The sequence below is a fragment of the Bufo gargarizans genome, chromosome 3, assembly GCF_014858855.1.
Source record: "Bufo gargarizans isolate SCDJY-AF-19 chromosome 3, ASM1485885v1, whole genome shotgun sequence".
NCBI classification, from domain to species: Eukaryota; Metazoa; Chordata; class Amphibia; order Anura; family Bufonidae; genus Bufo; species Bufo gargarizans.
The window spans coordinates 42610560-42636146 of NC_058082.1; the positions used below are offsets into that span (position 1 = coordinate 42610560).

Here is a 25587-nt window from a genome sequence, read left to right on the forward strand (position 1 = left end):
CTTTAAGATTTAAAGGGCTTCTGTCACCCCATTAAACCGTTTTTTTTTTTTCTTTACTAATAATCCCTACACTGCGATCTCATCATACATAAGCTAATTAATGATTTTCGTTCAGTAGAATTTGTTAAAAATCGATTTTTGAAATATGTAAATTACCTTGCTACCAGCAAGTAGGGCGGCTACTTGCTGGTAGCAGCCGCGTCCTCCGATGGTAATGACGCCCCCTCTGCTTGTTGATTGACAGATCCCGTCCGCTGGCCCTTTCTCTGCTGGCCCTGCCTGTTTTGATTCAATATCTGGCGCCTGCGCCGCGGCCGTACCTCTCTTCAATCTGCGCAGGCGCACTGAGAGGCGGCCACTCGCTCGGCCGCTCGCTCCTCAATGCGCCTGCGCCGGGTGTAGATGTGACGTCATCGGCGCAGGCGCATTGAGGATGGAGCGGCCGAGCGAGTGGCCGCCTCTCAGTGCGCCTGCGCAGATTGAAGAGAGGTACGGCCGCGGCGCAGGCGCCAGATATTGAATCAAAACAGGCAGGGCCAGCAGAGAAAGGGCCAGCGGACGGGATCTGTCAATCAACAAGCAGAGGGGGCGTCATTACCATCGGAGGACGCGGCTGCTACCAGCAAGTAGCCGCCCTACTTGCTGGTAGCAAGGTAATTTACATATTTCAAAAATCGATTTTTAACAAATTCTACTGAACGAAAATCATTAATTAGCTTATGTATGATGAGATCGCAGTGTAGGGATTATTAGTAAAGAAAAAAAAAAAAACGGTTTAATGGGGTGACAGAAGCCCTTTAAGTGAAATACACTCCCAATAAGAACACAAGGCAGAATGTTATACAGTTCACGTGGGATGTACTAAATATCTGGAGTCTGCAGCGCCATCTAGTGTTTAAATAACTAAATATTTTCATTTGTGCTACTTTCTATTACCCCGTCTACATTTAATTTACATTCCAAAGACAGTTTTGCAGTTTTAATCAGCTTTTTATTTTTCACTAGTAACCAGCAGAATAGTGATTTTAGCTCTGGAGTATAATATAGGATGTAACTCAGGATCCATACAGGATAAGTAATGTAATGTCTGTACACAGTGACTGCACCAGCAGAATAGTGAGTGCAGCTCTGGAGTATAATACAGGATGTAACTCAGGATCAGTACAGGATAAGTAATTTAATGTCTGTACACAGTGACTCCACCAGCAGAATAGTGAGTGCAGCTCTGGAGTATAATACAGGATGTAACTAAATGATTTTCCTATTTCATGACGTAAAGTCATAGTTTTATTAAAGACACGGAGGCGAGTATTGCTATCTCCTTCTTTACTGAACCACCAATAGCAGCAAAGAGAAAAAATTTACATACAAGGAACCATAGCAACCAAGGTCCCTCCCCACTGGCCCCTATAATAGGCCGCTCTTCCTCTGTAACTTCCTCTTTCTTTGAAACTCTGGTGCTGACATCCCGAACATCCCAACGATAACTCCGAACTTTAACTGGAACGGAAAGTCCAACGCCCATGAAGCGCAATCAACTAGCCAACCTGGCTGAACTGTAGAACACATCCACCGGTAATACGGCATCTTGTCACGAAAAGACTTCATCCTGGAAAATAAAACAGACCATAGGCCCAGGTGAAACAAACATATCAGGACAGAACGTCCGGACGCCATTTACGCCACTGACTCAACAGGCGACAAGGGACAGAAAACAATAAGAATTGTAATAAATAACATGCAATACAATGGCAATGACAGAAACATTAGGACAATAAAACCTAAATACAACAACATAAAAAGGTCAATAATACCTAGAGGCAATGATACATGACCCCTGTAATAAAAACCCCAAGGGAGGGAATAGGTTGGGCAATACTCGCCTCCGTGTCTTTAATAAAACTATGACTTTACGTCATGAAATAGGAAAATCATTTAGTTTTACAGCAAGACACGGAGGCTTCGTATTGCAAGTTCAAAGCCCGTCTATGATTGAAGAAAACAAATTAGGTGGAGGACGAAAATAGAACTCCCTGAACGTGGTAACATTGGACCAATCAGCCAGACGCATAACATCCTCCAATCTGGCCCCCGAAACTGCCAAGGCGGTGGCAGAGGCCCCGCGCGCAGAATGGGCCGTGAAGACAGAAACGTCAACCCCCGCTAACGACATGACCCATTTAAGCCAACGTGCTAGCGTAGGGCTAGAAACCGGTCCAAAAGGATGACGCACCGAAATGAACAACTGAGAACTGGTCGGGGACCGATGCGCAGAGTCCTGGACTCGTATTCCTTAAGGCACGCCACGGGACATAAGACCGGAGAAGAAGGAAAACTGGGGTAGGACACGAAACGGATGCTCGTCTTGGTGCGACGCGAGATGGTAAAGGTAACCCCCTCCGGGGTAAAGGAACGTGCATCATGATCAAGCGCCCTCACATCCGAGACCCTCTTGCAGGAAATAAGGCAAAATAACGCCAACAACTTCGCCGACAACTGCCTAAGTGTGAGGTCAGAGTTCCCGGGCCAAGAGGCCAAGAAGGAAAGGACCAGGGAGACGTCCCATGTAGTGGAAAAACGAGGCTGCGGGGGACGAGACAAGCGAGCCCCCCGTAAGAGGCGGGACACCGAAGGATGCTGGCCAGCCGCGACGCCCTCGAAGCCCGCGTGGGTAGAAGAAATAGCGGACCTAAAAAGGTTGATGGTCCGATATGCCTTCCCCACCTCAAAGAGAGAGGTGAGAAATTCCAGCAAGTGGCCTACAGGAGCCGAAACGGGATCCAAGTCCCGTTCCACGCACCAGTTAGCCCAAGTTCTCCAGGCTGCCCGGTACGATTTTCTGGTGCCGGGGGCCCATGCACTGTCCAATAGCTGTCGAGTTGCTGCCGAAACTCCCTCGAACGATCCAGGTGTCCGGAGATCCGGCACGCCAGCAGCCGCAAGGACCCGTCCAGAAGAAGGGGGTGTTGTAGACCCAGAGGGTTGCGGAGGAGATCCGACCGGGTCGGGAGAAGCACATGAATCTCCACTAGAATCCTCAGCAACGAAGGGAACCAGACCTGAGACCCCCAGAACGGGACCACCAGAACCAGGTCCGCCTGATGACGAATCACCTGCAAGAGCGTCCTCGGAATCATCGAGAACGGAGGAAACGCGTACAGACGGGACACCGTCCACCGCCAATGCCTCGGGATCCGGACGCCAGCTGAAGAACCTGGCGAGTTGTCTATTCAGACGTGATGCGAACAGATCGATAGACATCGGACCCCACAACTCCGAAATTGCTGAGAAGACCCGAGGATCCAACTGCCAATCGCTGCCATCCGACAGGTAACGCGAATTCCAATCCGCCTGGACGTTGTTCAGCCCCGGCAAGTACTCCGCCTGCACCATAATGTCCCTGGAGAGGCAAAAGGACCAAAAATCTTTGGCCAAACGATCTAAAGTTGCCGAGCGGGTACCCCCCAAACGGTTGACATACTGGACTGCCGATATATTGTCCATCCGTAGCTTGATGCACGCGTTGGAGATCCCGTTGGAGAAACTCCGCACCGCAAAAGATCCTGCAAGGAGTTCCAAGGCATTGATGTGCAAGAGGGACTCCTCCGCCGACCAGGGGCCCCCCGTGGAAACGCCATTGCAGTGGGCACCCCAACCCTGGAGGCTCGCATCTGATTCTATTGTCAACTCCGGCAAGAACCCGAAGATCGCTCTGCCGTTCCACGCCTCCAGATTGGCAATCCACCAACGCAACTCCTCTCGCGCCTCCGCGTCCAGAAGCACCGCGTCCGCAAAAGAAGCACCAGTCCGAAGATGGGCGATCTTCAGTCGTTGGAGCGCCCGGTAATGTAACGGGGCTGGAAACACCGCCTGAATGGACGAGGCCAAAAGCCCGATGATGCGGGCCAGGTGGCGCAATGAGAGATGGGGCAAGAGGAGCGCATGTCTCAATTACTTGCGGATCGTCCGCAACTTCGCCGTCGGCAGACTGAGGGACTCCGAGAGCGAGTCCACCGTGAATCCTAAGAACTCCATCCTCTGAGCCGGGATGAGGCAGGACTTCTCTACGTTGAGGAGGAATCCGAGATCCAACAGCAAATCCGATGTCCACTGGAGATGTTCCAGTAATCCCACCCTGGATTCGTGCATCAGGAGGATGTCGTCCAGGTAAATGATGAGGCGGACGCCCCGAGTCCTCAACCAGGACACGACCGGACGCAGCAACTTGGTGAAGCACCAAGGAGCTGACGACAGACCGAATGGCAGACAAGTGAACCTCCATACCTCGCCATTCCACCTGAACTGGAGCAAGTTCCTGGAACAATTGGCCACTGGGACCGTCAGGTAAGCATCCTTCAGGTCGAGTTTTACCATCCAGTCCCCAGGCACTAGCAAGTCCCGTAGAAGATGGATCCCCTCCATCTTGAAATGACGGTAGCGAACTACCGCATTCAGCGCGCGAAGATTGATGACTGGCCTCATCTGCCCGCCTTTCTTCTGAACGAGAAATATATTGCTGATCACAGTCCCCTGCACAGGGAACGCTCGTTCTATCGCCCATTTTTGTCTGAAGGAGCGCAGCTCCGCGTCCACCAGGGCGCAATCTGGGCGCGACAAGGGGACAAACGGGGGGGGGAGGGAACAAGGTAGGGAGACCCCGTGAGCTCTATGTGAAACCCCCTGACCGTGGTCAGCACCCACGGATCTGAGGTGATGAGACTCCAAGCTTGAAAAAAGAGTCGGAGTCGGCCCCCTACACAAGGTACCATAGAACCCCCGACCTGTGGAAGACTTACCCAAGGGTCTGCGATGGCTGGGGTTGCCCCGGAAGGAGCGAGAACGCCACTGCTGTCCTCTGGAGGCGAAGAAGGGAGACGGATTACGTTGGTCCTGGAACGGTGGCCTTTGTCCACCGGCGCCTCTATTCGCTCCGCGGGCCTGGAAACTAGCACGGCCGGACAGGCGGCCCCTACCACTGCCGGCCCGATGAGAGACCCGTCCGTGAAACACCCTGCGCATCGAACTTTGGGCCTTGTCAAGCGCCGTAAAGGTGCCGACAAAACGGCTCATGTCCTTAATGAAGGACTCGCCGAAAAGGAGGCCCTGTGCTTCCTTTCCCGCCTCAGTGAGCGCCAAGCTAGCTAACTTAGGGTCTATCTTGAATAGGATAGACTTGCGCCTCTCAATCGCCACTGATGTATTGGCGTTACCGGTAAGGCAAATGGCCCTCTGGGCCCAGCCCCGCAATTCCTCGTGGTCTATTGGGGATCCCTCACACCTAGCTGATTCGGCCATCTCCAAGATCTTGGTCAGTGGACCGAGGACATCTAGAATCTTGTCCTGGCAGCTGCGGAGCGCTGAATCCAGTCCCTTTTTTGAGTTCCAGCCAGTTTTGGCTAGAAATTGAGCCATCTTGGGATCCACTATTGGGGTCTCGCACACCTTACTAGGAACCAATGGCCTGGGACACTCAGCCCTGAGTTTGTTGCGTGAATCGCGGGAAAGCGAGTGACGCACCCAGTGCTCCAAATAAGCCCCTACATGAGGGGAGGGGAGCCATTCCGCCGAACGCGGGTGGTGTAAAGATTCAGGGTCGAACATAGGTTCTCCAGCGTCATCCAGAACCGCCACAGAGTGGGAAGCGGTACAAGGGGACACCACATCCCTGGCAGAGGAGGTAGCTGCAACGGCAGCCGAGGGGCCCTGAACTGGGGGGGTGACATCCTCCTCCGCCTCATAATTCATATCCGCAAATGCCTCCTCGTCTGAAGCTCTGTCAGAGCCAGACAATTCCGGAGATTGCGCTCTAGCGCATTTCCATGTCCGCGCCCGTTCTGCCCGGCGGGAATGGGCCCTCTTCCGTGAACTAAGCACGGTCTCTGGGGTGGCAATATGCGCACCAGTCAAAACCTCCTCTGTAATAGGAGAGTCATTTGAGGTAGGCTGCGGTGTAGCAATGGGGTCCTGCAAAGGTACAATGGGAGGTGGGACGGACAGGGCTTGAGTAATGGTCTGAGAAAGGATGGATGACATGGAGCCCATGGCTGCCATGATCGCATCCGACACTGATCGCTGCAGGGCCAGCGCCTGAGCATCCACATGAGAGGAGCCGGATCCCTCAGGGGGGGAGGGGGGCCTAACGGCAGTCTGAGGGGAAGTGGGTACCGACATACCTGCAATCTGGCCTAGCTAAAGTGCTAACCGGACGAATAGGACACTCACTGACTAAGGGAGAGGTGCCTTGGAGAAGCGCTGGGTGTTAGCTGGCAGAGGGAGCAGGAGCCGCCGACCGAGCTGAAAGACGCTGTAGCTCCGCCCCCTAAAAGCCCGCGAATCGCGGCCGCCAACCACAAGATGGCCGCCGAGATCTCGCAAGATCTCGCTGCCCCACTGCTCAGGAAGCTCCAGGAACGATGCCGCAGCTAGAAACGGAGGAATGCACCCACCAGATGCCGGGACCTAAGTGACAACACGGTAGGACATACAAGCGCAAACCCACTGGCTGGGGTAGAACCTCCCTGGGATAGGGGAGAAGGGAATGAAGGGGGGGAAGACGCGGGGAAGGGGCACCGGAAGCAAATCAGCGCGGTGATAAGCGCAAGGCAAACTAAACTATCCACACCAGCAATAGGCAGAACGCATAAGGCAAAGTGAGCGCTGCGAGCAAGCAGGGTTAGTCACCCTGGGGTAGACAGCGCAAAAGACACCAAACATCAATGACAAAAGCATAGAAGAAGATGTACTTAACTTGGTGGCAGCAGCAAAGAAAGAGGCAGTTACAGAGGAAGAGCGGCCTATTATAGGGGCCAGTGGGGAGGGACCTTGGTTGCTATGGTTCCTTGTATGTAAATTTTTTCTCTTTGCTGCTATTGGTGGTTCAGTAAAGAAGGAGATAGCAATACGAAGCCTCCGTGTCTTGCTGTAAAACTCAGGATCAGTGCAGGATAAGTAATGTAATGTATGTACACAGTGACTGCACCAGCAGAATAGTGAGTGCAGCTCTGGAGTATAATACAGGATGTAACTCAGGATCAGTACAGGATAAGTAATGTAATGTCTGTACACAGTGACTGCACCAGCAGAATAGTGAGTGCAGCTCTGGAGTATAATACAGGATGTAACTCAGGATCAGTACAGGATAAGTAATGTAATGTCTGTACACAGTGACTGCACCAGCAGAATAGTGAGTGCAGCTCTGGAGTATAATGCAGGATGTAACTCAAGATTAGTACAGGATAAGTAATATAATGTATGTACACAGTGACTGCACCAGCAGAATAGTGAGTACAGCTCTGGAGTATAATACAGGATGTAACTCAGGATCAGTACAGGATAAGTAATGTATGTACACAGTGACTGCACCAGCAGAATAGTGAGTACAGCTCTGGAGTATAATACAGGATGTAACTCAGGATCAGTACAGGATAAGTAATGTATGTACACAGTGACTGCACCAGCAGAATAGTGAGTACAGCTCTGGAGTATAATACAGGATGTAACTCAGGATCAGTACAGGATAAGTAATGTAATGTATGTACACAGTGACTGCACCAGCAGAATAGTGAGTGCAGCTCTGGAGTATAATACAGGATGTAACTCAGGATCAGTACAGGATAAGTAATATAATGTATGTACACAGTGACTCCACCAGCAGAATAGTGAGTGCAGCTCTGGAGTATAATACAGGATGTAACTCAGGATAAGTACAGGATAAGTAATGTTATGTATGTACACAGTGACTCCACCAGCAGAATAGTGAGTGCAGCTCTGGAGTATAATACAGTATGTAGCTCAGGATCAGTACAGGATAAGTAATGTATGTACACAGTGACTGCACCAGCAGAATAGTAAGTGCAGCTCTGGAGTATAATACAGGATGTAACTCAGGATCAGTACAGGATAAGTAATGTAATGTATGTACACAGTGACTGCACCAGCAGAATAGTGAGTGCAGCTCTGGAGTATAATACAGGATGTAACTCAGGTTCAGTACAGGATAAGTAATGTATGTACACAATGACTCCACCAGCAGAATAGTGAGTGCAGCTCTGGAGTATAATACAGGATGTAACTCAGGATCAGTACAGGATAAGTAATGTAATGTATGTACACAGTGACTGCACCAGCAGAATAGTGAGTGCAGCTCTGGAGTATAATACAGGATGTAACTCAGGATAAGTACAGGATAAGTAATGTAACGTGCACACTGAGGGTCATTTACTTAACACCGGCAGTCTTGCTAAAAGTGCCTGCGGAGTAAGTGCCTTTGTGTCACATCCGTTCTGTCTGTTCCCTAGAAACTAAAATCTTCTCCAGGTTGGAGCTGGATTCGCTTTCAGATACTTATAATTTACACCAGTTCCAATGTAAGTTATTGGAATCCTGTCGGGCCGTGATGTCCCCACTGCCTTTTGCTGAGCGTCGCCCACCCTGGTGCAGGTCTGACATAATGTATGCACGCCACCATTAATTCACTCCCAGATCTCTCAGCTGTGCCAAGGAATGCAGTAATACAAATCTCCGAGTAGTACCAAAGGGGTTTGGTTTCTCTGTGTCTTGTGAGTCTTTTGGAATCTCCCAGTGATGACTCTCCGTTTTCTCCTCTCTTTGCAGGAGTTCTGCTCCGACCCTCATCTTTTTGTGGACGGCATCAGCGCCCACGACTTACACCAGGGTCAGGTGGGGAACTGCTGGTTCGTGGCTGCCTGTTCCTCTCTCGCCTCTCGGGAGTCCCTGTGGCAAAAGGTATGGGGTGCTGCACGGACAGAGGGGCGCACTGCAAATGAAGCTTAATCGTTGTATAATGAACAGTGATGATTTTTTTCCTAGACTGTGTGTTTCAGTTTTTTCACTGGTTTCATCAACTCTGCTTGCTGTTTGTGAATTGGGGCATCTGCTTCCAGAGACTGAAAACCTGTTTGGGCCTAAAGCTTCCACATCCACTCTAGATAATCCTGTCAGCAGCACAAATCTCTCCTGAGCGTTGTTACAATGTATCAGTGCAGGTAAAATGTATCAGACATTTATGACTTGTCCATGAGTGACTCTAGCATTCAATCAGGAGACCGCTAGAGGCTCCAGCTGCCTCCTGATTGGATGTCAGAGCTTTCACTTAGAGTAGAGGGGAGGGGCTGATGAACATTCGGTGCAGATCGTCCAGGACACTGGACATGAAGGGAACGCCCCCTGGACACTGGACCTGAAGGGAACGCCCCCTGGACCTGAAGGGAACGCCCCCTGGACATGAAGGGAACGCCCCCTGGACGCTGGACATGAAGGGAACGCCCCCTGGACACTGGACATGAAGGGAACGCCCCCTGGACACTTGTCATCACAGCAACAGGAGGGGAAAAGCTTGCATTTGTTGGTCATCCTGTATGACCATAACACCAGGTGTGGTAGCCCTGCTGTGCCTTTCGCCTACTATATATACTGCTCTGAGAGGGTTAAAACTGCTGACAGACTCTCTTTAACTGGGATTTTTTTATTTATTCAAGAGCAAAATATTAAGCCTTAGTGGTCACCAGCTGGGGGGAGCCTAAGGGGGAAGCATGAGGAGGGCACTGTTATAGAGGTTTTCCCATGTTAGACCTTTATGGCATAGCCAGAGCGTCCCCACATATCTCCAGAAGGGGCGTTCCCTGACCCCATTCTCCTGCCCACTGTAAATGGTTTTCTTTTTCTTTTTTAATCTATCTATCTCATATCTATCTCCTATATATCATATAGCCATCTATCTATCCATCCATAGGTCCCCGTTCCAAAACGTATTATGGGCCTCCCTGTCCCATCCAGTTTCCCAGTACATACGTGTCAGTCACTCCCGGGCAGCGCATACTTCCCTTCAGATAATTTATTATAAAACTGGCTGCCTGCAGCCACCACTAGGGGGAGCTCACTGCATAGGAACTTATACAGTAACTATTGTCTGTATGAAAGCTGTAATCTATTTGCACCCCTGGTGGCGGTTGCAGTGTTTTTCATGTCAGGAGGATAAGGGGTTCAGCGCCAGGTCCCCCCTCCCCCCTAGGCCCTGTAGTAGTCGTGTGGGCTGCCTGCATTGAAGGTATGCCACTATATCTATCTACCTGTCTATCTCATATCTATCTCTCAAAACACCATCAAAAGTATAATATCACAATCAGCTCTGCTACATCCATCTGCCGGTATAGGTTGATATGAGTGATAAATGAGGATTACTTCTCGATGCTTTGCTCTTGCGGCTCATCCTATCGTTACAGGAGGTTCAGTTCTTCCGGATCATGTATTTATTTATACCCCTCAGCGTCTCGTCCCTGGGGCCCCCACGTATGGCTCAGGTGTCTTCTGAGAGCTCATTACACTGGTTTTCCTGCCCAGTTCCCTGGAGGCTCTGCAGGGGCCCCCGGAGACCGCTGTTTACTGTTTACTCCAAGTTGTGATCTTCGCCGACTTCTGCTTCATCTCGGATCCGGATGGAAAACCTGCAGCTTCTGTTTCCTTTAAATAAACTAAATGTGCGAACTCCACAATCATGGAGCAGAGTGGTTTGTCATCCGTATCATTGGGGGACACAGGCTTGACCATGGGTATAGCTGTTGCCGCTAGGAGGCGACACTAAGCACAAAGGTGTGAGCTCCTCCCCTTCAGCTATACCCCTCCTGCAGGGCCTAAGCTAATCAGTTTTAGCTTAGTGTCTATAGGAGGCAGACCTTCCTTCGTTGCAGATCTGCAGTTTTTTGTTCTTTTTTTTTTTTTTCTAGCGGGGGTTTCAGGCAGTCCTTTAAACTGCCCACAATCCCACCCAGGAGACAGGAGACCAGGGGGTCCCCCAAGCCCCCTGCTCCTTCCCGCTCTCCAGAAGCAAAGGAGGACCAGAGGTTCCTACAAAGCCTCTGTTTCCAGCCAGCGTTCGGATCACCACAACCGTCCACCGCAAGTCCCCTCTGTTCCGGTGTAGCATCCCTCCCCAAGATGACGAACACCAAAGGTAGTAATTTGGCTGGAGCCAAGGAGGCAGAAGACGCCGAACAGGCGAGTATAAAAAAAAGTGGTGGCCCCAAGTTACTCCCCCTTCCAATTCACTCCCCTCCCCAAGTTCCGGGTCCCTACGAAGATGGGCCCCTCCAGGACGGGAGAGGGCGGGTATGCAGGGTGGCGGTGCGTTCCAGAGGGGGTCATCCATTTCTCGATGGATTCGTTTGGCCACTGTGGAAGCGTACCGCGTTAAGAACCGGGCCCCTGCCTTCCGCGTGACTGCTCATCTGGCCCGGGCGGTGGCGGCCTCTTGGGCGGTGCATCATGGGGCTTCGACCCTTCAGGTGTGCAAGGCGGCTACCTGGTCGTCCTTGCATACTTTTTCCAAGTTTTATAGGGTGCACACCTTTGCGTCGTCTGACGCTTCTCTGGGGCGTAGAGTTCTTCAGACGGTGGTTCTCTGATTGATGGGAGGGATGATTGTTAAGTCTACCCTTGGGGACTGCTCTATAACGTCCCATGATCAAGCCTGTGTCCCCCAATGATACGGATGAGAAAACTAGATTTTTGTACTTGCCGTAAAATCTGTTTCTCTTCCGTTCATTGGGGGACACAACTCCCACCCATTCTTTTGTTTAGGGGCCTTTTCGGGCCTGTGTGGTTCTGGGTTTGCACATAAGGTGATTTTCTTGTGTCTGGCTTCTTCTACTGCTTTTGCACTAAACTGATTTAGCTTAGTCCCTGCAGGAGGGGTATAACTGAGGAGGGAGGAGCTTACACTTTGTGTGCGTAGTGTCCGCATCCTAGCGGCAACAGCTATACCCATGGTCAAGACTGTGTCCCCCAATGAACGGAAGAGAAACAGATTTTACGGTAAGTACAAAAATCTAGTTGTTACAAAGATCGGCAGAGGAAAAAATGGCTGCCGTATACCAAAGTGGTGGGCGCCTTGGAGTTCGGGAAACCTTCAAATAGGTGTTGTAGGAGGTTTTCAGGACTTGGATATTGATGACCTATTCTTAGGGTAGGTCATCTATATCAATGGGGGGTCCGACCTGTTTGAAGAGCACAGTGCCTTAATTTGTATAGTGGCTGTTCTTGGTATTGCAGCTCAATTTTAGTTGCTGAGATGCAGAAATGTCACATGTCTTTACATCACGGGAAGAGGCCAGAATGTTCACTGTAGAAGTTTTTATACATGAAAATAAGCCTCTAGGAGCAACGGGGGCGTTGCCGTTACACCTAGAGGCTCACCTCTTTTTGCAACTGCCACGCTCTCTGCACTTTGGCAGGGCCCGGCAGTGTAAGAACTCTTGCACACAACCGTATGTTTTTTGTTTTTTTTTTGTATTTTGCGGTCCGCAAAAAATTCGGATGATGTCCGTGTGCATTCCGTTTTTTGCGGAATGGAACAGCTGGCCCCTGATAGAACAGTCCTATCCTTGTCCATTATGCGGACAATAATAGGATATGTTCTATCTTTGAACAGAACGGAAATACGGAGTAACTTCGTTTTTTTTTTTGTTTTTTTTTTGCGGATCCATTGAAATGAATGGTTCCGTATACGGAACGCAAACGGAAAAAGAGGCCTAAGGGTCCATTCACACGTCCGTAATTTGGGTCCGCATCTGTTCCGTAATTGGCGGAACGGGTGCGGACCCATTGACTTTCAATGGGGCTCGAACGGATCCGTATCTGCATTTCCGGGATCCGCATCCCCATTTACGGGGATCCGTATTTTCTGGATCCACAATTCCGTTCCCCCAAAAAATAGAACATGTCCTATTCTTGTCCGCAATTGCAGACCAGAAAAGGCATTTTCTATTATAGTGTTGGCGATGTGCGGTCCGCAAATTACGGATCGCACATTGCCGGTGTCCGTGTTTTGCGGATCCGCAAAACTCTTACGGACGCGTGAATGGACCCTAAACATGATCACACCTGGTCCTGCCAATCAGGGTGCGGCAGTTACAGAGAGAGCAGAGCCTCTAGGTGTAATGGTAACGCCCCCATTGCTCCTAGAGGCTCATTTGCATATAATAAAACATAACTTTTCTCAGCAATGCGGGCACATATGAACATGGGACCAACACAGATACCTTCAGCTGCCAAGCGCACATACAACATCCAGTGTCATAGGTACAAAACTGCTGACAGATGCCCTTTTAATATTTCTTCAGGTTATCCTGAGTCTAGATTATTAGATGGTAGTTATAGTGAGATGATGTCGGTGGTGGTTTGGTTCTTCTCAAGGACAATGGACACTGTTTCCTTCTGAAGGAGAAGACAGTTGCACAGTAAAGGCATCCTATTTACGGAGTCATTACTGTTGCCTTTCTCAAAGCGTCACGTTCCTAAGGTAACATCCACGTAAATCTGCTCCCCGTAGATGTATTTACATAAGCTATTACGTGGTACGAAAGCTGCAAATTAGGCAAGAAAGCATTCTCGGGAATCCTCTAAGGACACGTTGCCTCAATGAACGGGTTGCTTAGCACTCAGGAGCTACAGGAAGCTTAAGAGAAGAGGAACGTCTCTTTCCCACTTCAGTTTTAGGTTGTCTGCCGAGACATCGAGACCTCTCTAAAGGTTTGATATCCTGGAAGACCTGAAGACCATGGCGACTGAGGCATCAGAAGTCGAGCTCACCTTCGAGGAGGACGCCCAGCTCACCAATTGCATGCGTATACGAGTCCTAAGCCTCCAGCAGAAGAACGCCAAGCCCCAAGAAGGCGAAAAGTTACTCAAACCCAACGAGTACATGTACCGGCTGGACTTCACCAAACAGAAGTTGAAGTTTTTGTGGTGGAAGGTCCACCTTAAGACGCCCGGGAAGGTAATGATCACCGGAACGTCCCAACATTGGACTCCAGACCTCACCAACCTCATGACCAGACAGCTTCTGGAACCTTCAGCCATCTTCTGGAAAAAGAGTGATGATGTCGAGGTTCAGTGCAGCGAGGCAGACGTCCAAGAGTTCGGGGAGAGGTTGTGTGAGCTCGCCAAAATTCGGAAGGTTATGTACTTTGTCCTGACTTTTGCAGATGGTGTGGAACCGGGGAATGTCACTTGTTCGATTGCATTCAAAGCGTGAGAAGGTTCTCCAATTTGGAGGCGCTATTCACATTGAAAAATTCAGAACCCTAAAACATTGTTCTTCTGCAATAATGGTCTTCTTCCCCGTATGCAAAATGTATGTGTAGCCACCTACGTTCATGTCCGTAAAGTTAGCACAGTTTGAATGTGTGTTTTTATCTATGGGGTGTTATTTTTTGTATTGTGTTAAAATTATTTTCAAAGTTGTTTTATTGTAATTCTTTGTGTCCATTGTATTTTTAAAGGGTATGAATATTTTTGCAACCTTATTTTTATTGCCCCCCATACATTTTAATCAAAAAACAAAGCAACATTGCAGATAGTCTACTTTAAAGTCCCTGCTGTTTTGGGTACACAGCTCCTGTGCAGCCCTATGCGTATGTAGTCTGATCCTGCAGCCTTCTTCTCCCCCCCCTCAGATTAAAGGGAGCGTCACATGACAGCAGTATGGACGGATCTACACCACGCACAGGGGAAATAGGTCTGCATAGGGGCTGTATACATAAAACGGTTGGAGGTTTTTAATCAAGACTATTTGCAAAATGGAATCATTTTCTGTTTAAGACGCATTCAAGAAATAAAATAAAAGTGGTTGCAAAAGTATAAATACCCTTCAAATTTATATTTTAACGTGTAAATGAAAACACAAGGTTTGCTATTTTTTTTAATTTCTTTCAATATCATCATTTCCATAGATTGTGACCTTTCACTGTCACTGGAGTGTGTTTTAGTAGATACTTGCCCTATGAAATAGCAATTCTGGAGCATCTTTTCTTAGAACTCTATCTTGCGCCGTTCCTCTGTTACACCTCCTGAAAAATGTATGAATAAATTGAAAAATGTGTGTTACCATTCCCCTCGGTGAAGAGTCTGGTGCTGATTGGACGGAGTGTAGGGACCACCTCCCCAAATGGTAACACGCAGTGGTCAAATCCATACATTTCTGGGAGGACTAGGGCTTCATTCACACAACCAGAAAGACTGTTTACAAAACCAGTTAAAGTCTATAGGGCTATTCACATGGCCATTTTTTATTTTATAGCAGCCATAAAAAAAATACGACTCGTCCTACTTTGGGATGTTTTTATGTCCAGACAGACCACATTGAAAACAGCTACAAGGGCCTTTTAGGGGTTAAAATAAAAAACCCTCGCTTCTCACTGGAGGCATCAGGACCTGACGTGATGATGTCACATGATCACGCTGGGAGCGCAGGTCCTGCAGTATCCAGTGTGAAATGAGTGTCCCCGCAAGTGCCTGTGGCGAGGTGAGTTTTTTAATAGTTTTTTTTGTCGTCACTAAGAGGGGGACTAAAAGTACTGGGGCACACTAAGAAGAGCCTTATATATACTGGGGGGGGCAATAAGAGGGGCCGTATATATACTGGGGAACACTAAGAAGAGCCTTATATATACTGGGGGGCAATAAGAGGGGCCGTATATATACTGGGGAACACTAAGAAGAGCCTTATATATACTGGGGGGCAATAAGAGGGGCCGTATATATATATACTGAAGGCACTCAGGGAAACCGACTTGAAATATGTATATATAGATATATTGCAAAAAAAAACCATATAAAATGTTAGCTTTTTTTCACAAAAAATTGTCCGAATTTTCTTATTCAAATGTTTTATGTTAACGGGATGTAAGTTTACAGGAAGCCGCAGGCACCAAGATTCAGTCGTCTGCAGAATTTTCCAATAGATCAGTCTTCAGTCTGCTTGAGCATATTACGTGAGAGGTGTTCAGGCATTTGCTTCCAAAGCTCCAGATTTATGTGATTAGAATTTTTTTTTTTAATTACCGGAACCTTTTTTTTGCTTCTGTTTTATCTTCCTGTTTCTGTTTTATGTTCATGCATGCTATTGCTACATATTCTGATCATCACAAATCTTCATTGTCCATGTGTAGACTATTTATACATTTATGAAGATTAAATTTTTTTACCTCATTTTGTCAGTTTTACTTGATTTTCTGTGACGGGGACCTTACATAAACCTAAAGGCAGTGTTCCCCTACCTGTGGCAAAACGGCAACTCCCATCACACCCTAGCAGCAGAGCCACAGGTTGGAGGTCACTGCCTTTTAAACCTTTAAGAACCTCCGGCGTACATGTACGTCAGAAGTCCGGTCCCCAAACATGGCGCCCGCTCGCACGTTCAGCGGGCACCATAGCTGGTGGGTTTGTACTATTTTAAATAGCAGAGACCCGCGGCACATAAGGCTGATCGCATAAATTTTCCCTTTCTATTCCCGTGGTCAAATGTGACCACGGCATCTGCGCAGTCCGGAAGCGGAAGTCGCGAACTTCCGCTCCGGTAACAGCATTCCCCGACTGAGATCGGGGAACCTGTTACATTGATCTAATAGGCTGAAGCCTCAAGCAGGCTTCGGTGCCTATTAGATGACTATACCAATACAGACCACTAGGTGGCAGCATTGTATTGGTATAGTGCAAATTAAGTGTTTAATGGTGTCTATATAGACATCAATGAACACAATAGGCAATCTAATGATTGCCAGTTATTGTCACCAAAGGTGACTTCAAAAAAAGTTAAAAATACGTTTTTGCAAATATAAAAAAAAAAAAAAAAAGTTCAAATCACCCCTTTCCTTAAAATAAAAAAAAATATTAAACAATAAAAAAAAATACCCATACTATCAAAATATAAAAATATTAACGGCAAATGGCATAACGGGAAAAAAAAAAACAGCCAATTTATAAAAAAGTGATCAAAAAGCCGCACACACTTCAAATTCCGTACACATAACTACAAAAAAGTTATAGGGGTCAGAATATGGTTATAAAAAAAATTTATATATTATATCGTGCTAACCGTACTGACCTGGAGAATGAAAATAACAGGTCAATTTTACCGCATAGTGTACAGTGTAAAAAAATAAATAAAACTTTTTCCAATTCTAGCCCATTTTGAATTTTTTTTCCCGCTTCCTGCTACATGGTATGCAACCGTAAATGGTGCCATTACAGAGTACAACTTGTCCCGCAAAAAATAAGCCCTCATAAGGCTATATGAATGGAAAAATAAAAAGAGTTAGGAGGACTATGGGAAGGCAGGAGGGAAAAAACTAAATGCAAAAATGGAAAATCCCAGGGTCCTTAAGGGGTTAAAGTGGTTTTCAGGTAATAATGATTTTTTAATCAAGTGACCGCAGACTGCCCCCCAGAAGATGCATACTTACCTGCTCCAATCCACTCCGGTCCTCCACGCTGCCTTCGATGTCTCCACCTACCTGTCCCGCCACTGTTTACATCTGGCCATGGGCAGCTCCAGCCAATGACTGGATTCAGTGGTGACGCTGACATTGGGCAATGGCTGGAGCGCTGCATGTGACCATGGCCAACCTGATGTAAAGAGCAGGAGGACCGGAAGATGGAGACAGCGGAGGACCGGAGCGGCGTGGAGCAGGGAAGTATGGCTCTTGTGTTTCAGGGGGTAGGCTGCAGGCACTTGATAAAAATCATTATTGCCGGAAAACTCTTAAGGGAAATAATATAAATTTCACTTAAATGGGGCTGAGCAGTACTAGGCAGAGAAAAAAAATCAAACCCTTTTTTGTTATGTCACACAAACCCTGTTCCTATGTCCCATTAGAATGTATGGACATCATAGATGGGGGACCCTGTGCTTAGGAACCCCTTATATGTTAGCCACAATGGCCTTTTCACTGTGCAATGCTTGGAACAGGTGATCTTTCTCAGAGGTGTGTCCATTCCGCTGCAGCTCTCTCCCTATCACAGCTCAGGGTGTGTGTCCATTCCGCTGCAGCTCTCTCCCTATCACAGCTCAGGGTGTGTGTCCATTCTGCTGCAGCTCTCTCCCTATCACAGCTCCGGGGTGTGCCCATTCCGCTGCAGCTTTCTCCGTATCACAGATCAGGGTGTGTTTTCATTCTGCTGCAGCTTGTGGGGTATATAAAGCAAATGCTTTATATATAAATAAAATAAAAAAATAACGGATCAAAAGAAAAAGTATGCAAACGATAATGACCCACGAGATGGACATAAACATCTCAAAAAGAGTTCAATCGAGAACCTGATTATTTTGTGCAATCAGTAAAACAGGGTACAAGCGTCTATGCAAAAATATAAATGGTTTATTATACAATTGTTTAAAATGCAATCAAAAATGTATCAACGTAAATTTCAATAATATACAATGATATGCAATACCCAGAATTCACCACTATATGGTGCCAACAAAACACTACTCATCCAACACAAGAATATTATGCAATACGGCTTCAAAATTGTGAGAGATATACAATCAATGGATTATACGCAAAAACGGAATCAAGAAAATGACAGATACAAGCCCTTGCTCTGCCCAAAATGACCAATCTCAGATATGGGGTAGTATTGCACCAAAACTTATAAATTATTGGCTTGATATCCAACTAGGGAATATAAAGATTCCCAACAGAGTTTCTCCAATATTATCCCCTTTATTCAGTTATATGCATCGTAACTGAAATCAGAGAAAACATTGATATAGCAACTAACGTTACACGTCCGCAAATGAGCAGGTATCTGGCTAAGTATCAAGCCAATTAATTTAGATCAATACTACATAAAACAAAAATATACATTACCCAAGGGTCAAGTGATGTGCAGAGTCTTGGGGCAGTCGGCTCTCAAGAGTTTTTCCGATGATCCAAATGTTTCTCCAGAGATCTCCCTTTCTTTCTTTGTTAGTTTTTTCTTTCTGTCCCTTTTTTTTTTTTTTTTTTTTTGTATGTGGTTTCTTAACCCAAAACTTATCAGATGAACACACCCTCCTAGTTTGGAACTTTCCAATCATTGTTGGATGGACGTGTGCATTGATAAGGAGCGTGACGTCATAATACTACCCAGAATGCACTTTTGCTACTGGTGTAGTATTAACTGCTCATATCTAGGTGGCACTGTTGTATAAGCAATAAGCATCATAACATTAAGGGTTAACTCATACATGCCTGATATTTTCAATACTACACACCTCTGACATCTGGAGGCCTTGTCTTAGAGCCGAGGGACAAACTTTGATACATGAATGTATACTTTGAGGAACATCTAGACAATTCTCACTGTGGAATTTATGTTCAGATAAGAAATACAATGAAGCCTCTAAATCTGCAGGAGCCGTGTATCTTCTAACTGTCGAAATGTATAATATATTGTTACAATAACACTATCTTTTTTAACAGCACAGTAATCTTCCCATGGACTTACTTCGGCCTACATAAAAATTCATACAAAACAGTGAATATAAATCAACATTGCTCTTAAAGGCGATAAATACCCATTATAATTAGAATAAGTAGATATGACTGTTTACACGTATGAAAAAGCTCAACAAGCTCTCTCCCTATCACAGCTCAGGGGGTGTGTCCATTCTGCTCCAGCTCTCTCCCTATCACAGCTCAGGGTGTGTGTCCATTCTCCTGCAGCTCTCTCCCTATCACAGCTCAGGGTGTGTGTCCATTCTCCTGCAGCTCTCTCCCTATCACAGCTCAGGGTGTGTGTCCATTCTCCTGCAGCTTTCTCCCTATCACAGCTCAGGGTGTGTGTCCATTCTCCTGCAGCTCTCTTCCTATCACAGCTCACGGTGTGTGTCCATTCTCCTGCAGCTTTCTCCCTATCACAGCTCACGGTGTGTGTCCATTCTGCTGCAGCTCTCTCCCTATCACAGCTCAGGGTGTGTGTCCATTCTCCTGCAGCTTTCTCCCTATCACAGCTCAGGGTGTGTGTCCATTCTCCTGCAGCTCTCTTCCTATCACAGCTCACGATGTGTGTCCATTCTCCTGCAGCTTTCTCCCTATCACAGCTCACGATGTGTGTCCATTCTGCTGCAGCTCTCTCCCTATCACAGCTCAAGGTGTGTGTCCATTCTGCTGCAGCTCTCTCCCTATCACAGCTCAGGGTGTGTGTCTATTCTGCTCCAGCTCTCTCCCTATCACAGCTCAGGGTGTGTGTCCAGTCACATGCAGCTTTCTCCCTATCACAGCTCAGGGTGTGTGTCTATTCTGCTCCAGCTCTCTCCCTATCACAGCTCAGGGGATGTGTCCTTTCTGCTGCAGTTCTCTCCCAATCACAGCTCAGTATGTGCGACCACCTCAGCCATGTTATTGAAAAATGGAAAAGAACAAACAGCAGGTGTCGCTTTACAGATGAATGTTATTGACTAACTCAGTGGCCGTGCTACATGCAATTACTAAAGTATTCAGATCCAGAATATTTTTCATCTGGCAACCCTATAAAGCGCTGCCTCCTCTCTGGCAGATAGAAGTCTCCATGTATTTAATATGCAGCCAATACTACATGGAAATATCGGACTTCCTCTGGCAAAATCAGCTGTTTGCCAGAGGTGTCAGGAGCTGGACCTGTGGCAATCATGGATCATCTGATCGCCACATTGAAGAGTGAAAGGGGTCGTCTCATCAGGATTATATGAGCAGGTGGTACGTTTTTAGGTATCCAGTCTCTTCATCTCAAGAAAACAGTACATTTTGAAACCAAGGACAGATGATTTCTACACACATGGTAGTCCCGATCTGTGACATTGGTCTCCTTAAGATCAGGCTATCAGTGTTTGACCGGTGGGAGTCGGATGAGTTGTGGTCTCGGGCACAGCCGATCCTACGGATGAACCCTTGTGAGGAAGAAGGTAGAGCTGATCGATGGGCTTCCCAGAGGTCAGATCTGTCCCAATCAAACATTGATGACACCGCACTTATTTATTAGTCGGGGGCACATACCTTTGGCCAGTGGTGTCTTATATTGTGGCACTTTTAAAAGCTGCCATCAGTGCTTCCCCGGCACCTCCACCCCATTACATAAGAATAATAGATGCCGTCTTGTTCATATGTAGCAGTTAATTGAGCGACCTCTGCAATAAATAAAGCATCTGGTTCATGGCTGGCAGCCATATATCACCTTGCGGTAGGATGCTTACTGCTGCGGTTTGTTTTCTTCTTGGCTCCTTCCTACACGATGGAAGCAGATGTCAGTCATCCTCCCCCTGCTACCTCCTCGCTCTCCTTTCTTGTAATCTCAGCAGAAATCATCATAAACTCCTGATCAGTGGAACAGTCCTTATCTGTGATCATTATTATTCCTGACCAGGCACAATAGTATTGATCTTTGATGGAAAGTACTTTTAATCCAAATGCAGATCAGCAGTGAAGTGCACCGAGGGTGTGCCCAAAGCACTTGGTGCACCTTGCTCCACCTGCTTCCTCTGCAAGCCCGTCCCTCTTTTTATTGATTGACAGGACCAGGTCTTGAATAGTCACCTTGTGTGGACCTTTCATTTTGGGTCCTCGTGTTCAAACGTCTATCCTCCTGCAAATCAGCAGTTAAGTGCACTGAAGGTGGGCCCAAAGCACTCGGTGCAGCTTTGCTACACCTGCTTCCTCTAAAAGCCCCTTCCTCTCTATATTGATTAACAGGGCTAGTCATCTCGTCTGACCCTTTCATTTAGGGTCCTCATGTTTAAACGTCTGTCCTCTGGCATTACTTAAAACGACTCTACATTCACGCTTTCCGTTTTACAGGTCATCCCCAACTGGAAGGAGCAGGAATGGAACGCAGAGAAGCCGGAGAACTATGCCGGGATCTTTCATTTCCATTTCTGGCGTTTTGGGGAGTGGATGGACGTGGTGATCGATGACCGGTTGCCGACCATCCATAACAAGCTGATCTACTGTCACTCCAATGATCTCAACGAGCTGTGGTGCGCCCTCTTGGAGAAAGCTTATGCCAAGTAGGTCCTATGATACTCAACCCGAACTACGGGGTCCTAACCTCAGAGGAACTGGTGACATCACCAGTCTTGGGCAAGGGGACAGTGGGGTGGTAACTGGATATTGGAACAATTAGATCATCCCCTCGATTCACAGAAGGTCACCATTATAGACTCAAAGTACTAAGCCCAAAGTCCCAGATCCAAGAACTTGCCGATGGTTTCCAGACAAGTGCAATATTCCTTCTTATTTATAGATTAATTGGATGCTATGAGGCCCTTGATGGGGGAAACACGGCCGACGCCCTGGTGGATTTTACCGGTGGGGTGTCAGAACCCGTCGAGCTCTCGGAAGAAGATTACATCAATGACGCCAACAAAAGAAATGATCTTTTTGAGAGAGTCCTGAAGGTTCATAACCGAGGAGGACTGATTAGCTCCTCCATCAAGGTGAGTCCTTCACTCCCGCAGCAATGTCCCAAAATGTCAGCACAGCAGAAGATGGTGAAAAGCCGAATCTCTACAGCTCAGGAATAGAAATGTAATTTGTAATGTGTCAGATAGATCAGGGGCTGAAAAATGCGGCACAGAGATCCATTTACACTGAAGCAAACACCAGTATAAATTACCTGTAACTACTGTACATCAGTAACCAGGAGACGTGGCTGTCAATATACAACCGCTATAGCTGTACAATAAAATACTGCAACTACAGCTCCCACCATGCCCAAAAGTAGTTATATTCTTATACATTGTATTATAGTCGTTATATTCTTTTACGTAGGAGCAGTATTATAGTAGTTATATTCTTGTACATAGGAGCAGTATTATAGTAGTTATATTCTTGTACATAGGAGCAGTATTATAGTAGTTATATTCTTGTACATAAGAGGCAGTATTATAGTAGTTATATTCTTGTACATAGGAGTAGTATTATAGTAGTTCTATTCTTGTACATAGGAGGCAGTATTATAGTACTTATAGTCTTGTACATCGGAGCAGTATTATAGTAGTTATATTCTTGTACATAGGAGGCAGTATTATAGTAGTTATATTCTTGTACATAGGAGCAGTATTATAGTACTTATATTCTTGTACATAGGAGCAGTATTATAGTAGTTATATTCTTGTACATAGGAGGCAGTATTATAGTAGTTATATTCTTGTACATAGGAGCAGTATTATAGTAGTTATATTCTTGTACATTGTATTATAGTAGTTCTATTCTTGTACATAGGAGGCAGTATTATAGTACTTATAATCTTGTACATCGGAGCAGTATTATAGTAGTTATATTCTTGTACATAGGAGCAGTATTATAGTAGTTATTTTCTTGTACATAGGAGCAGTATTATAGTAGTTATATTCTTGTACGTAGGAGCAGTATTATAGTAGTTATATTCTTGTACATAGGGGCAGTATTATAGTAGTTATATTCTTGTACATAGGAGCAGTATTATAGTAGTTATATTCTTGTACATAGGAAGCAGTATTATAGTAGTTATATTCTTGTACATAGCAGCAGTATTATAGTAGTTATATTCTTGTACATAGGAGCAGTATTATAGTAGTTATATTATTATACTTAGGAGCAGTATTATAGTAGTTATATTATTATACATAGGTAGCAGTATTATAGTAGTTATATTATTATACTTAGGAGCAGTATTATAGTAGTTATATTATTATACATAGGTAGCAGTATTATAGTAGTTATATTCTTGTACATAGGAGCAGTATTATAGCAGTTATATTCTTGTACATAGGAGCAGTATTATAGTAGTTATATTATTATACATAGGTAGCAGTATTATAGTAGTTATATTATTATACATAGGTAGCAGTATTATAGTAGTTATATTCTTATACATAGGAAGCAGTATTATAGTAGTTATATTCTTGTACATAGGAGCAGTATTATAGTAGTTATATTCTTGTACATAGGAGCAGTATTATAGTAGTTATATTCTTATACATAGGTAGCAGTATTATAGTAGTTATATTCTTGTACATAGTAGCAGTATTATAGTAGTTATATTCTTGTACATAGGAGCAGTATTATAGTAGTTATATTCTTATACATAGGTAGCAGTATTATAGTAGTTATATTCTTGTACATAGCAGCAGTATTATAGTAGTTATATTCTTGTATATCAGAGCAGTATTATAGAAGTTACCGTATTTTCTGCTTTATAAGACACACGGAACATGGCTGTGTGCCTTATAAAGTGAATACAGCAGTATTACATAGCCGGCACATCGCAGGCCGCGCTGTAGTGCATAGGCATAGCGGCCTGCGATATATCAGTGACATGTAAACAGGGGCGCTATCAGGGTAGTAGCTTAATGAAGTTCAGTGAATGAGACGGGCCCCGGTAAGAGCAGCCATCACATATAAAGTGTATGCAGCAGCCCCTAGCAGTGCTAAGCAGTAATCACTTATCTGTAAGCAGTACTCACCATGCACAGAGCGGGCAGGCCGGCAGCGCACGTCGCTCACTCAGTCACGCTCCGGCCCCGCCCACTTAATTAATAAAGTGGGCAGGGCCAGATCGTGACTTAGTGAGCACTGCTAGGGGCTGCTGCATACACTTTATGTGATGGCTCCATAAGAGTGTCCTCCACAGATCCACATAACAGAGTCATCCACAGATCCCCAATAAGTGTCCTCCACAGATATCCATAACAGTGTCCTCCACAGATCCTCAATAAGTGTTCTCAACAGATCCCCATAACAGTGTGCCATCTACAGCCCCCCCCCCCCATTAGTTCAAAACCCACCAAAAGCACACCATTTAGTTCAAAATATTTAATTTTCTTCATTTCCTTCTAAAAAACCTAGGTGCGTCTTATCATCAGGTGCGTCTTATAAAGCGAAAAATACGGTATATTTGTATCCACAGCTGCAAAATTAACCGTTAGTTCCTTACATAGGCAATATCAGCTGCTGACATGGAAGCCCGGTTGGCTTGTGGTCTGGTAAAGGGCCACGCCTATGCTGTCACAGACGTTCGCAAGGTGCGACTGGGTCATGGATTGCTTGCGTTCTTTAAGTCTGAAAAGCTAGATATGATCAGGATGCGCAATCCATGGGGAGAGCGAGAATGGAATGGACCCTGGAGTGACAGGTAATCTTGTGTACGGTTGCATAATATTAGCATTAACCACAAAAACAAGTTATTTTCAGGTTTTCTGGAATTTTACAATTCATGGCCTATCCGTAGTATAGGCCATGGATGCTCAACCTGTGGCCCTCCAGCTGTTGTAAAACTACAACTCCCACCATGCCCTGCTGCAGACTGGGACTGTCTGGGAAAGCTGGGAGTTGTAGTTTTACAACAGCCGGAGGGCGGCAGGTTGAGCATGCCTGGCATAGGCCATCAGTATGTGATTGGCGAGGGTTTGGCACCGGGCACCCCTGCAGTAGCTCCACCGTCCATTGTGTAGCGGACAGGGCTGATAACTGTAGTGTTCACTTGACCCTTTTATAAATGAACCATTCCTAAAGCTTCAAAACTAGAAAGTATTCAGAATTCCCCCAGTCAATGTTTCAAAACCTCTTTTTCCAGGAATGCCCATCTTTAGCAGTGAACATTTGTAAGCTGGACAGGGAGTGTGGGGATGTAGGTTGACCACCCTTATGTGTATAAGGCTTATGTTCTTCTGTACTAATAGTATACTTCTCTTCTATTTTCCCTAGTTCTGAGGAATGGCAGAAAGTAAGCAAAAGTGAAAGGGAGAAGCTGGGCGTAACGGTGCAGGATGATGGAGAATTTTGGTAAGTCCTC

At 46.2% G+C, this 25587-nt stretch overlaps 2 protein-coding genes across 2 annotated transcripts in view; both read left to right on the forward strand.

The window, feature by feature from the left end:
• The window catches only part of CAPN5 (calpain 5), a 77420-nt gene that overhangs the window by 39149 nt on the left and 12684 nt on the right, over window positions 1-25587 (forward strand). Inside the window, exons 3-7 of the mRNA XM_044286098.1 lie at window positions 8614-8745; window positions 21612-21820; window positions 22057-22249; window positions 24734-24927; window positions 25500-25577. Of these exons, the coding sequence (XP_044142033.1) occupies window positions 8614-8745; window positions 21612-21820; window positions 22057-22249; window positions 24734-24927; window positions 25500-25577 (806 nt within the window). The remainder of the gene's footprint in view (window positions 1-8613; window positions 8746-21611; window positions 21821-22056; window positions 22250-24733; window positions 24928-25499; window positions 25578-25587) is intronic.
• LOC122931974 (olfactory marker protein) lies at window positions 13090-14319 on the forward strand. The gene has a single exon (XM_044286099.1). The coding sequence runs from the start codon at window positions 13574-13576 to the stop codon at window positions 14048-14050; it is 477 nt and encodes a 158-aa protein (XP_044142034.1). The 5' UTR covers window positions 13090-13573; the 3' UTR covers window positions 14051-14319.